The sequence below is a fragment of the Geotrypetes seraphini genome, chromosome 2, assembly GCF_902459505.1.
Source record: "Geotrypetes seraphini chromosome 2, aGeoSer1.1, whole genome shotgun sequence".
Classification (NCBI taxonomy): domain Eukaryota; kingdom Metazoa; phylum Chordata; class Amphibia; order Gymnophiona; family Dermophiidae; genus Geotrypetes; species Geotrypetes seraphini.
The window spans coordinates 32851702-32865223 of record NC_047085.1 but is presented as its reverse complement, the minus strand read 5'-3'; the positions used below and the strand labels follow the sequence as shown (position 1 = coordinate 32865223).

Genomic DNA, 13522 nt, shown 5'->3' with positions numbered 1-13522 from the left:
GAATGGTGGCAGGCCTGAGCCAACGAGATTCTTGAGGGGAGGTCTCACGCCAAGGCTTACTACTGGGAGAGCTCTGCACCTCCACCAATCTGGGAGCACTTCTACAAGGAAGTGCTCATGATTGGCCATCAAGCTCCAGCTCTGTCTCCATGATTGGTGGATGTACAGAGCTCTCCCGTGTGAGTGGCAATCAGCAACTGGTGCACTGAGGGATTGAAGAAGCTTAGAGGGAACATTGGAACAATGGTAGGCTGACATCCGCACGGGAGTCCTGTGGACCTGGGGGGATCCCTGCGGGAGTCCCGTGGACCTGGGGGATTCCTGTAATCCCGGTTCCCATGCAGACCTCTACTCCAGATTCTATTTAGATCGCCCACAGTCGGGTACACTAATTTAGGTGGAAATGACAGATCTGTACCGGAACTAATTAATCAGGCAATAACAACAAATTATTGATGTTGATTGACATTTATTACGTAGGATTTAGACAAGGATCTACCCTCCCCCCCCCATTCTATAACTTATGCCTAACTTTCTTAATACGGAACTTCAAAGGGAGAGTTACGGGAGAGTTATTGGCAGATCACAGGGCGCTCCCAGATGTTAGGCACGATGTTATAGGATACCATCAATTGTGCAACAGCAGCAAACGAGTCACCTCAGAGTTCCATAAACTGGGCCCTGGCATTTACAACAGGTTTTGGCAGGCATTAATGCTGGTACCCAAGGTTACGTGCGAAATGCGTGCCGAAATAGCATTCTACAAAGGGTGCTCATTTGGAGCGCCCTTTATAGCATATTAATTTAGCACAGATCATCCCAGCATTTAACTTTGGGTGCCATTTTCCAAAAATTTCCCCTATGTACTTAACCCCCTTTAGTTAAAAAGAGAACCTATAAAATTGCCCTCATTGATGGTAAATAAAGTAGGCTGACCAGTCATCAGTAATAAACATTTAAAGGCTGAGTGCAGATCTCATGTGGGAAATGAGATGGTCGTGAACATTTATCGTGAATGTTTATCTACATTATATTACTCAATTAGAATTTGACCTTCACATTTGGAAATGGCCCCTATAATGAATCCAGTTTATACAAATGAGCATTTGTGACTATCAGTAACATACCTAGTAGCGCCGTCCATCTGCTCTTTTCTTTATGAAAAATACAAGGGAAAACAAGAAAGAAAGGGAACGCATATATTAAATTCAGAAGACAAATAGGATTAAATATTTTATGAAGTTTGCAAAGCTTAAAAGCGTGCTTCTGACTGACAAACATCAGACATGTTCTAGTTTTGCTTTAGTGGCATTTCCACTTGTACAGAAAAAAAACCAAAACCCTCTTCGGTCATTATGGTGGCACCAGCAACCATATTGACCGAAGAACACCGGCAACTGCAGCTATTCAGATAATGAAAATATTCCACATCACTATTTAGTTTTTAGTGCCGGCCGTGACGGTCAGACCTCCGACATTCACAGGAATGCTGTGAGCGTCGGAGCTCTTACCGCCACGGCCGGTTCTAAAAACGCTAGCGGGGCTTTGTAAAGGAAGGGGTTTAATTTCCTAAATGATCCAAATATTAAGGATAGTGGAGCTGAATATCACCGCTAACCAGACAATCTTATGCGTCGCCCTTGCTAGGCCCACGCATTGTACCGTCGCTATCCGCATTGTGGTGCTGAAAGTTAACGGATAGTCCCGGGCAAAGACACTTATTCAAGTAGCAGGTGCTGTTTCTCTGTAAACTGCTTTCGCATGTTGGGCCACCTGTAAATGCGCATGAGTCGAGTCTCTTTCATTTGAAAGGAAACTCTGCAATGTAAGGGCATAGGATGAAGTTGATAGGCTCAGGGGTAATACTTTTTTACAGAAAGGGTGGTAGATGCGTGGAACAGTCTCTCGGAAGAGGTGGTGGAGACAAAGACTGTCTGAATTCAAGAAAGCAAGGGAGAGGCATGTAGGGTCTCTTAGGGAGAGAAGGAAATAGTGAGTGTTGCAGATGGGCAGACTAGATGGGCCATTTGGCCTTTATCTGCCATCAAGTTTCTATGTTTCTATTTACTAAAGTTCTATGACATCACAATGCAGATGTAAAGAGCCTTAGCCAATAGGGATAGGAGGAGATATTGGATGCTGCAGATGGGCAGACTGGATGGGCCATTTGGCCTTTATCTGCCATCATGTTTCCATTTTACTAAAATTTTATGATATCACAATGCAGGTGTAAAGAGCCTTAGCCAATAGGGAGAGGAGGAGATATTGGATGCTGCAGATGGGCAGACTGGATGGGCCATTTGGCCTTTATCTGCCATCATGTTTCTATGTTACTACAATTTTATGACATCACAATGCAGGTGTAAAGAGTCTTAGCCAATAGGGAGAGGAGGAGATATTGGATGCTGCAGATGGGCAGACTGGATGGGCCATTTGGCCTTTATCTGCCATTATGTTTCTATGTCTTTTCCTGAAGCGGATCAGTTTCTGATGGAGAATTACTGATCTCATGCTTATGATTTTTACAGGGATGGGTCACTATGTTCATGTTTATTTGTACTTTTTCTACTGCAGACAAGTCAAGGCAGTTTACGTCAAAACAAAATGATAGAAATAGGAAAAGAACGCCACTTAAACAGGAAAGAAAACAATCCACAAGAATAACATCCGTACAATACAAATCTAAGGGCTCCTTTTACTAAGGTGCGCTAGGGCTTTAACGCGTGCTACATTGCCCCCCGCGCTGGACCTTAATGCCAGCATTGAGCTGGCGTTAGTTCTAGAGGTGTAGCGCGCGGTAATTTCCTGCGTGCGCTAAAAACACTAGCGCACCTTAGTAAAAGGAGCCCTAAGTGGTCCTTTTGCTAAGGTGCGCTGATTTAGCATGCTCAATGCTAAGACGCCCATAGGAACATAACGGATGTCTTAGCATTTAGCCTGCGCTAATCTTTTAGCGTGAACTAAATCGGTTAGTGCACCTTCATAAAAGGACTCCAAAGTAATAAGAAAAATTAACTTAAATAATTTTTTTAATCCCCCATAATTATAAAGATTAAGGCCCCCTTTTACGAAACCGCGCAGCCGAGTGTCGCAAGGCAAATGCTCTGACATCCATTCAAAACAGTTCTTGGTATGTCACCGGGTTATCTCAACCCTCGCTTCACTTTGAGTTCTAACAACAAGAATCCATCTGTTTGCTTTTCCCTCATTAAAATTATGTCATTATAAAAGGTTCTTTGAAAAAAGCTTTTCTTTCCAGGCGGCCAAACTAAATTCATGGCTCGCCCAAATTGTGCTGGATGCCTCTTCTTATCTTGATTTTAGAATGCAGTTAAAAACTCAATTATTTAACAGGCTGAGTTCTTAATATATTTTACTATCATAATCTTTTATTCTTTTAAGATTGTTGTACCCTCTTTATATGGCATGTATGTATTTTCCTTATATTATATGCATATAACGTGTTGATTTCAATGATTTGCATTGTTTGTATTTCAATTAATTGTTGTGATCCGCCTAGAACTTCCTGGGTATATAAAAGAAAATTATTATTATTCATTCATTCATTTCCTATGGCTTTTGGAGCATTTACCGCAGCGGACTGCGCAGCTGGTTTTTGGAAAAAAAAGAGGGGGGTAAATAATCAGGTTCCAAGGCTTCAGACGAGAAAACCAACCAATCAACCAAAAACCTATTCGTTAAATGCCAACATTCTAACTCACTCTCTGGTGATCTCCTCTATTGACTATTGTAATGCTTTATACAAAGGGATCACCCAGAAAGAGATCTTCCAGGCAAGGAAATTCGATCATGTTTCACCTTTATTAATTAAAGCACATTGGCTCCCCATCGAACATAGAATCAAGTTTCAGGTTCAAGTTTATTCTAAATTTGATTGTTTGCCTATTCAAAATTCTAAGCGATGAACATATCAGTAAAATTACAAAGTTTAAGGGGCAACAAAACAAACAAAACTAAACCTTACAAAACATATTGGAGACTAACTTTACAAACATATTAAAACAAAAGGAAAGGAAGGGAAAAGAAATACAATTGTTAATAGGAGAGAAGACGATTATAGTAAAAAGCAATAGGAAGGGAGGGTGTCAGGTCAAAAGCGCGCCGGGACAAAGGCGCGCGCAGACGCGCGCCAAAGAAAATGACTGTTTTTAGGGGCTCCGACGGGGGTGTGTGTGGGGGGAACCCCCCCACTTTACTTTATACAGATCACGCCGCGTTGTGGGGGCGTTGTGGGTGGTTTGGGGGGTTGTAACCCCCCACATTTTACTGAAAACTTCACTTTTTCCCTAAAAACAGGAAAAAAGTTAAGTTTCCAGTATAATGAGGGGGGTTACAACCCCCCAAACCACCCACAACGCCGCCGCGATCTGTATTAAGTAAAGTGGTGGGGCTCCCCAACAAAACCCCCCCGTCAGAGCCCCTAAAAACAGTCATTTTCTTCGGCCCGCACCTCCGTCTTGCGCTCAGTTGTCGGCGTGCGCCTTTGTCTTCCGCGGTTTTATCTATGAACCGGAAGGGAGAGATCAATGAACCTCAGAGAGATTATGGAATTGGAATGAAACTGCTAGTCAAGCTTTCTAATTATCAAATGCATCTTTAAAAAGAAAGCTTTTTAGTTTGCTCTTAAATTTATCCAAATTGTGTTCTTGGAGGGAATTCCATGTTTGAGGGGCTGTGACAGAAAAGATGGAATGCTGCCGTCTGTTAATAATTTTAAGTGAGGGAATAACTAGTAAATGTTGATCATTGGACCTCAGTAGTCTTGTTGAGGTATAGGGAATTAATGATTTATAAATGCAAGTCGGAGTTTTGTATAGCAAAGATTTGAAAGTAAGCAGGCTTAATTTATACAATATATGGTGCACAACTGGGAGCCAGTGCACTTTCTTAAGAAGGGGAGTCACGTGATCAAATTTCTTAGCTTTCATTATAAATTTAATTGAGGCATTTTGGATGATCTGTAGACGTCTGATTTCATTTTGGGCTATTCCCTTGAATAGGGCATTACAGTAATCAATTTTTGAAATAACCAAGGAATGAATTAATGTTAAGAGACTTTGGACATAGAAATTTTGAAACTGAACGGATTTACTTACATTTAAAACTAGAACTAGTGATCAACCAGCATTCATCAATAGACTTCTCATACCCTACGCCCCTCTCAGATCACTCCGTTCCGCTACACAACATCTTTTCACTATCTCTTCCATAAAAAATATTAACACCACGCGCTTAAATATTTTTTCCCGGTTACTGCACCTTCTATTTGGAATTCAAACTATATAAGAGAAGAAACAAATTTAAACCATTTCAAATCCAAATTCAAAACTTTTTTGTTTAAAGACGCCTTTGAGTAGCAATTGCTCCCTTAAAGACGCTGTCAAATAGCAACTGTCCTCCTAACGGCATCTCTTCTTTTGGATTTTCCCCCCACCTCTTGTTCCTTCCTTCTGCGTCTCTTTCCCTTTTGTTGAAGTTTGTCCATTTGGTCAATTATTCTCCTAATTATGTTTATTTTATTAACCTGACTATTTTTTATTGATTGATGTACACCGCCTAGAAGTCTGATTAGGCGGTATAATAATTTTTTTAATAAACTTGAAAGGGAAAAAATGTGTTTTTAACTGAGCCTAAAAATATGTATAGAGCAATTTTATCAACTGGGAGGGAGGTAATATTCAGTTGGTGGCAATCAACATTTTGCTGACAGCCACTGGCAGTTAAATAAGAACATAACATAAGAACATAAGCAATGCCTCCGCTGGGTCAGACCTGAAGTCCATCGCGCCCAGCAGCCCGCTCGCGCTGCGGCCCAACAGGTCCAGGACCTGTGCAGTAATCCTCTATCTATACCCCTCTATCCCCTTTTCCAGCAGGAAATTGTCCAATCCTTTCTTAAACCCCAGTACCGTACTCTGCCCTATTATGTCCTCTGGAAACGCATTCCAGGTGTCCACCACACGTTGGGTAAAGAAGAACTTCCTAGCATTGGTTTTGAATCTGTCCCCTTTCAACTTTTCCGAATGCCCTCTTGTTCTTTTATTTTTTGAAAGTTTGAAGAATCTGTCCCTCTCTACTCTCTCTATGCCCTTCATGATCTTGTAAGTCTCTATCATATCCCCTCTAAGTCTCCTCTTCTCCAGGGAAAAGAGTCCCAGTTTCTCCAATCTTTCTCTATCTCTCTCTCTCTATTTCTGTCTCTCTTTCTTTCTATCTCTCTCTCTCTATTTCTCTCTGTCTCCCTTTCTCTCTCTCTTTCTTTCTCTCTCTATTTCTCTCTGTCTCCCTTTCTCTCTCTCTCTCTCTCTACTCTCTCTATGCCCTTCATGATCTTGTAAGTCTCTATCATATCCCCTCTAAGTCTCCTCTTTTCCAGGGAAAAGAGTCCCAGTTTCTCCAATCTTTCTCTATCTCTCTCTCTCTATTTCTGTCTCTCTTTCTTTCTATCTCTCTCTCTCTCTATTTCTCTCTGTCTCCCTTTCTCTCTCTCTTTCTTTCTCTCTGTCTCTCTGTCTCCCTTTCTCTCTCTCTCTCTCTCTCTCTACTCTCTCTATGCCCTTCATGATCTTGTAAGTCTCTATCATATCCCCTCTAAGTCTCCTCTTCTCCAGGGAAAAGAGTCCCAGTTTCTCCAATCTTTCTCTATCTCTCTCTCTCTATTTCTGTCTCTCTCCCTTTCTCTCTCTCTTTCTTTCTCTCTCTCTTTCTTTCTCTCTCTCTTTCTTTCTCTCTCTATTTCTCTCTGTCTCCCTTTCTCTCTCTATTTCTCTCTATCTCCCTTTCTCTCTCTCTCCCTCTCTACTCTCTCTATGCCCTTCGTGATCTTGTACGTCTCTATCATATCCCCTCTTTCTTTCCAGTACAGTACGACATAATGCTTTAGAACATCTTTTAGGGTTCTGGTTTTGCAATCATTTCGTGCTGTACTAATGTTTTGCTGAGTTTTGTTCTTGACATTGCTTATATGGTTGTGCAGTGACTGTTGTTCATCGATTACACGTTGTTTCAAGTTGATCTAATTAAAGTTTTTTTAAAAATGCAACTCTGGATATAACACCAGCGCGCCGATAATCCAGCGCTGACAATTCAGCGCAAGGAAGAAGCGTGCCATGGAAAAACGTATTTTTAAAGAGCTCCGACAGGGGGTGTGGGGCCACTTTAATGCATAGTGTTCGCGCTGCGTTGGGGGTGTGTGGGGGGTGCAACCCCCCACATTATAGAGAAAATGGAACTTTTCCCCAAAAAAATCGGAAAAAGTTCCGTTTTCTCTATCATGGAGGGTTCCAACCCCCAAACCCCCCCCAACAGCAGCGCAAACACTATCACCCCCCCACACCCCCCATCAGATCTCTTTAAAAATAAGTTTTTCTGTGGCGCGCTTCTTTCTTGTGCCGAATTGTCAGCGCTGGATTGTCGGCGCGCTGGTGTCTTGCACGCCACTGACTATGAACCGTTTTTCCAGGTCCCTTGAAGTCCGTTATAACAAGATTATACTGTATTCTATAAAGGAAAGTGGGTGCCTATATTCGTTTATAAAATAGTGCATCTAATTATACAGTAGATGCACAGTTATAGAATTACCTCTCCTGTGCTTAGCTTGTGTGTGACATCATGATGCAGAAGCACAGCTTACTTGCCTGAAACACGGGAAAGAGATGGTTGATTCGTAGAATCTCCAGGTCGCTACGAGATCAAGCCTGCTGGGATTGGTAGCGTAATATCTCCAGGCTGCCTAAGGAAGAGAAGGAGGAAAAGAGAGACGAACCATTACTTCGGGGGGGGGGGGGAATCTCTTCTGCAGTGCATCTGTGGTTATAAATAGAGTAGTAAAACTGATGCCACAGCCAAAAAGGTACACTGGGGTTTTGAAAGATAATTCAGATGAGGATTCTGTCCCTGTCACAAGAGAAGAGGTGGGTGAAATGGCCTGATGAATGGTGCAAGGCGAATCATGAGCATTGTGTACTGTGAGAACACTTTCTTTTTTTTTTTTTTTAACTTTATTTAGTTTTTAATACCAACAAAAAGTGCAATACAATTTATATACAAATAATGATAATCAACCAAGCACTTATAATCAATCAGTATCTATACAAAAGATAAAAATTTCCTCCCCCGTCCATCATTACCATCAGGAATAATACAAAAAAAAGCTATACCCCCCACTCCCACCCACCCTGGATGTGTGGGTGAAAAACAACGGAAAATAAAGATGAAGGACAACTATAACAAATCTGCAAAAGATGTCAAAGGACCCCAAACTAATGTGAGAACACATTTCCACGGGGGCAGAATTAAAAAGATTTAAAGAGCAAGAGGCTCCAAGGCACTGTATTGTTCCCCAAACACCCTGGGAAGGAATGAGAAATCCTCTCTGGTTTTTATTATTACTTTTTTGTCTTTATTGGATATTTTATGATAAATGCACTCAAGGAAACTTGAATTAGTTAGAATTTAAGATTAATTAAATCAAAAGAAAATACAAAGGAAATATATTAGAGCTAAGGCCGCTTTAACCACATATGGGGCCCTAGGCAACTTTTGTGGATCCCTCCCCTCCCCCCCATTCCCAGTCCAGTGGATTAGGCCCATTAAACCCATTGAACACTTAAATATGTATATCCTAGAGAACATATGAATAGCCTTACTGGGTCAGACCAATGGTCCATCAAGCCCAGTAGCCCGTTCTCACAGTGGCCAATCCAGGTCCCTAGTATCTGGCCAAAACCCAAGAAGTAGCAACATTCCAGTATCTTAAAGAATAGCAACATTCTGGAACCCCAATGAGGACAACATTCCATGCTACTGATCCAGTGCAAGCAGAGGCTTCCCCCATGTCTGTCTCAATAACAGACTATGGATTTTTCCTCTAGGAAATTGCCCAAACCCTTCTTAAAACCAGCTACGCTATCTGCTCTTACCACATCCTCTGGCGTTCCAGAGCTTAACTATTCTCTGAGTGAAAAAAAATTTCCTCCTATTGATTTTAAAAGAATTTCCCTGTAACTTCTTCGAGTGTCCCCTAGTCTTTGTAATTTTTGACGGAGTGAAAAATCAATCCACTAGTACCCGTTCTACTCCACTCAGGATTTTGTAGACTTCAATCATATCTCCCCTCAGCCGTCTCTTTTCCAAGCTGAAGAGCCCTAACCTTTTTAGTCTTTCCTCATACGAGAGGAGTTCCATCCCCTTTATCATCTTGGCCACTCTTCTCTGAACCTTTGCTATCACCGCTATATCTTTCTTGAGAAAAGGAGACCAGAATTGAACGCAATACTCTAGATGAGGAAGCACCATGGAACAATACAGGGGCATTATGACATTCTTAGTCATGTTAACCATCCCTTTTTTAATAATTCCTAGCATCTTGTTTGCTTTTTTGGCCACTGCCGCACACTGGACGTTAGATTTCATCGTATTGTCTACGATGACGCCCAGATCCTTTTCTTGGGTGCCACCTTCCTTTTTAAGTTACATATTTAATGTTGGTATATGCCAGGCTGAAGCAGTTTAATGTACAGTTATGCTCCCCAGTCTCTCCTGCGCTCCTCTGCACAGCCACAATGAATGGTGGCAGGCTTGAGCCAACGAGATTCTTGAGGGGAGGTCTCACGCCAAGGCTTACTACTGGGAGAGCTCTGCACCTCCACCAATCTGGGAGCACTTCTACAAGGAAGTGCTCATGATTGGCCATCAAGCTCCAGCTCTGTCTCCATGATTGGTGGATGTACAGAGCTCTCCCGTGTGAGTGATGGAAAGAAGGGATAGGATGATATGATACAGATGTTTAAATACTTGAAATGTCCAGAGGAAGGCTACTAAAATGGTACGGGGCTCATAATCGAAAGAGCAAAACGTCCAAAAACCGGCCTAAGTCGGCACTTGGATGAACATTTCTCAAAAATGTCCAAGCGCCAATAATAAAACCGAGTTTTGGACGTATTTAAAAATGACCTAGGCCTTCATAGTGCCGCTCAACGTCCGAAGCTAAACGTGGAGTTTTGGGAGGCGTGTCGAAGGCGGGAGGTGGACAGGACGTGGGCCGGCTTAGACTTAGTTGTACAGCATGTAAAACCGAAAGTTTTACAACAGAGCTTAGACGGAACTTGGACGTTGTGGCTTAGAGCATGTAAAACATGGTCTAAGTCACAAACTCACAAACTCACCAGATAAGCACTTCAAACACATAACACAGACCCCCACACACTACCCCAGTGATCACCAACCCGCCCACCCCATAAAATTTTATTCACAACTTTAAATTTCAGCCTCCAGACCATCATCACCTGGCCGCCTGGCATAGGAAAGCCTAGTCGTCAAGCCCAGAGGCAGCTTAAGTCATCTTGGGGGTGGGTTAGGGACTCATAGAGAAGAGAACCCATGCCCATAAGCCCCTGTAATGACTGCATTGATACTTAAACATGTGCACTCCCCTATACACCCCAAAACCCTTTTTTACTGGCATATAAGTGGCTCCTGAAGCCATAAGGGCTATTGGGGTGGTAGATAAGTGGGTCTAGAGCAGGGGTAGGGAACTCCGGTCCTCGAGAGCCGTATTCCAGTCAGGTTTTCAGGATTTCCCCAATGAATATGCATGAGATCTATTTGCATGCACTGCTTTCAATGCATATTCATTGGGGAAATCCTGAAAACCCAACTGGAATACGGCTCTCGAGGACCGGAGTTCCCTACCCCTGGTCTAGGGGATTCTGGAGGTGGTTTGGGGGGCTCACTGTGACCTATAAGGGAGCTGTAGGGAGGAGAAGCCATGGCACCCTATTTGTGAAGTTCACAGCTGTGCCCTGCAAGGTACCCCATTATTTAGGTGGCATGTCTGGGTGTGCAGTCCATCACTTTGCAGACCCCTCCCACGTCCAACAGGGCTTGTTCTAGGCGTTTTGGACTTGGATGGAAATTTGGAAGGAAATGTGGTATAAAGACTGACGATTGAGTGGCTTGGACGATCAGATCGGCAGGACGTATAATTAGATGATTTTCGAAAGTAAAAAAAAATTGGACGTCTCTTTCGAAAATATGTCTTAGGCTCTTTTTAACTTTGGACGACTTGCGAGATGGACGTAAATGGACTTAGACGTCCCTTTCGATTATGTCCCTCAAAGTGGTCTTCATCATAAGGCGTATGGAGACACACTTAAAAATCTCAATCTGTATACTTTGGAGGAAAGGCGGGAGAGGGGAGATATGATAGAGACCTTTAAATACCTACGTAATGTAAGTGCACATGAGTCGAATCTCATTTTAAAGGAAACTCTGCAATGAGAGGGCATAGGATGAAGTTAAGAGGTGATGGGCTCCGGAGTAATCTGAGGAAATACTTTTTTACAGAAAGGGTGGTAGTTGCATGGAACAGTCTCCCAGAAGAAGTGGTGGAGACAGAGACTGTGTCAATTCAAAAGGGCATAGGATGAAGTTAAGAGGTGATAGGCTCCGGAGTAATCTAAGGAAATATTTTTTTACAGAAAGGGTGGTAGATGCATGGAACAGTCTCCCAGAAAAGATGGTGGAGACAGAGACTATGTCTGAATGCAAGAGGACCTGAGATAGGCATGTGGGATCTCTCGGAGAGAGAAAGAGATAATGGTTACTGAGGATGGGCAGACTAGATGGGCCATTTGACCATTATCTGCTGTCATGTTTCTAACTTATGTGGCAAACCCAATAGGCGGGAAGTAAGGGAGTGCCAGGCAGACTTCTACAGTCTGTGCCCTGAAAATGACAAGGACAGCTCCAGATCAAGTGGGAATTCTATAAATGACCCTCATCAAACGCTTTACCATTCAATACCTTTATATTTTAAGCAATTGTTGGTGTTATACTGTCCCGGTAGAGCATTGCGTTCAGAAAATGCCAAGTTACATGAAACATTGACTGAAGTGTGATATGCTGAGACTAGAGCAGCTGCGTTCTGTGTGGCAGGTGTTGAAGTGTGGAACGCATTGATGGGGGCTATTACACCCATGTGCTGACAGATTGAAATGCAAAAAAACTACTGAAAACACAGCTATTTGTATCTGCTTTCATGTAAGGAAAGATGTCTGTTTGTACAGGCAATAGATGGAAGTGGGCAAGAAATGTCATGAAGCTTTTTGTAATGTAAATTTTGTGCTATGTATGTTTTATATGGAAATTGTCTAGATATATACAGTAGATACATTTTAAACATAGATAAATTAATACTTCTGTAAAGAGTGAACACATAGCACTGACTCATGCATCTAATTTTGGGCACCAGACTTTACACCTCCAGAAACCAGATGATTGAAGTCTACAAAATCCTGAGTGGAGTAGAGCGGGTACAAGTGGAGCGATTTTTCACTCTGTCAAAAATGACAAAGACTAGGGGGCACTCGATAAAGTTACAAGGAAAAGATTTTTAAACCAATAGGAGGAAATATTTTTTTCACTCAGAGATTAGTTAAGCTCTGGAACGCATTGCCAGAGGATGTGGTAAGAGCGGATAGCGTAGCTGGTTTTAAGAAAGGTTTGGACAAGTTCCTGGAGGAAAAGTCCATAGTCTGTTATTGAGAAAGACACGGGGGAAGCCACTGTTTGCCCTGGATCGGTAGCATGGAATATTTCTACTCTTTGGGTTTTGGCCAGGTACTAGTGACCTGGTCCAGGAAGTGACGTCAGAGGAAGAGCCAATGCTCGCGTGACAGCAGCTTGCAGGTTGCTGCTCGTGCCAGGAATGTTACAGAAGTACGGGGGAAGGGAAGCGGTGCATACGAGTGGCAGTGGGGGGAGGGGGCAAGGAAGGAGTAGGGGGGCAGAGAAGAGGATGAGTGCCTGTGCCCTCACCAAGATGGCACCCATGGCAGATCGCCCCCCCCCCCCTTTCTACGCAACTGCCTGTTCCCCTTCCATGGCCATGTCCCCTTTAGGGATATACACAATTGGAGTTAGCCACTCTGCCTTATAGAATAACATGTAGTCAGACACGTATGCTAATTTTAATAAGTGCCAATTAACTTCAATAATTAGTGTTTGGCATCATATGATGGACATGAGCTTGTTAACCAATTAATTTGTGTGCACATATCAGAGGAATGCCCAAATTTGCATCCGGAAATTTGAGCCTCATACGTAGAATCTGGGTGGAAGTGTGCATATGTTGGGCAGACTGGATGGGCCAGGTAGGTTTTTATCTGCCGTCAACTACTATGCTACTATTATGCTTTATTTTTCTATCAGGGGCATAGAAAACCTTCCCTTGTTGCAGACTTCAAAAACTTTAAAATTATTCAATTACTTGAGACAATATTTTTACATACTGTATACTATAGAAATAAGACTTAGCTCAAAAATTTCTTTTCAGTCATCAGTCTCACTCAATTAATCTCGTTCTGAAAAGAATTTTTTTGAGCAATGGCGCTAAACTGCCGGCCACGCTAGCCGCTACCGCCTCCTCTTGAGCAGGCGGTAGTTTTTTGGCTAGCGCTGGGGTTAGCGCGTGATTAACAGTCGCGCGCGATAAAGCCGC

General features: G+C 42.7%; 1 protein-coding gene across 4 annotated transcripts in view; it reads right to left on the bottom strand.

Moving 5' to 3' along the window:
- Nucleotides 1-13522, bottom strand: part of KCNQ3 (potassium voltage-gated channel subfamily Q member 3) — a 362225-nt gene that overhangs the window by 78513 nt on the left and 270190 nt on the right. For all 4 annotated transcript variants that reach the window (XR_004537948.1, XM_033929424.1, XM_033929427.1 and 1 more), the window contains exons 8-9: nucleotides 7659-7753; nucleotides 1128-1154 (exon numbers count right to left, since the gene is read on the bottom strand). Coding sequence is in view for 3 of the 4 variants with exons in the window: in XM_033929424.1 (XP_033785315.1) it covers nucleotides 1128-1154; nucleotides 7659-7753 (122 nt within the window). In the remaining variant the exon portion in view is untranslated. The remainder of the gene's footprint in view (nucleotides 1-1127; nucleotides 1155-7658; nucleotides 7754-13522) is intronic.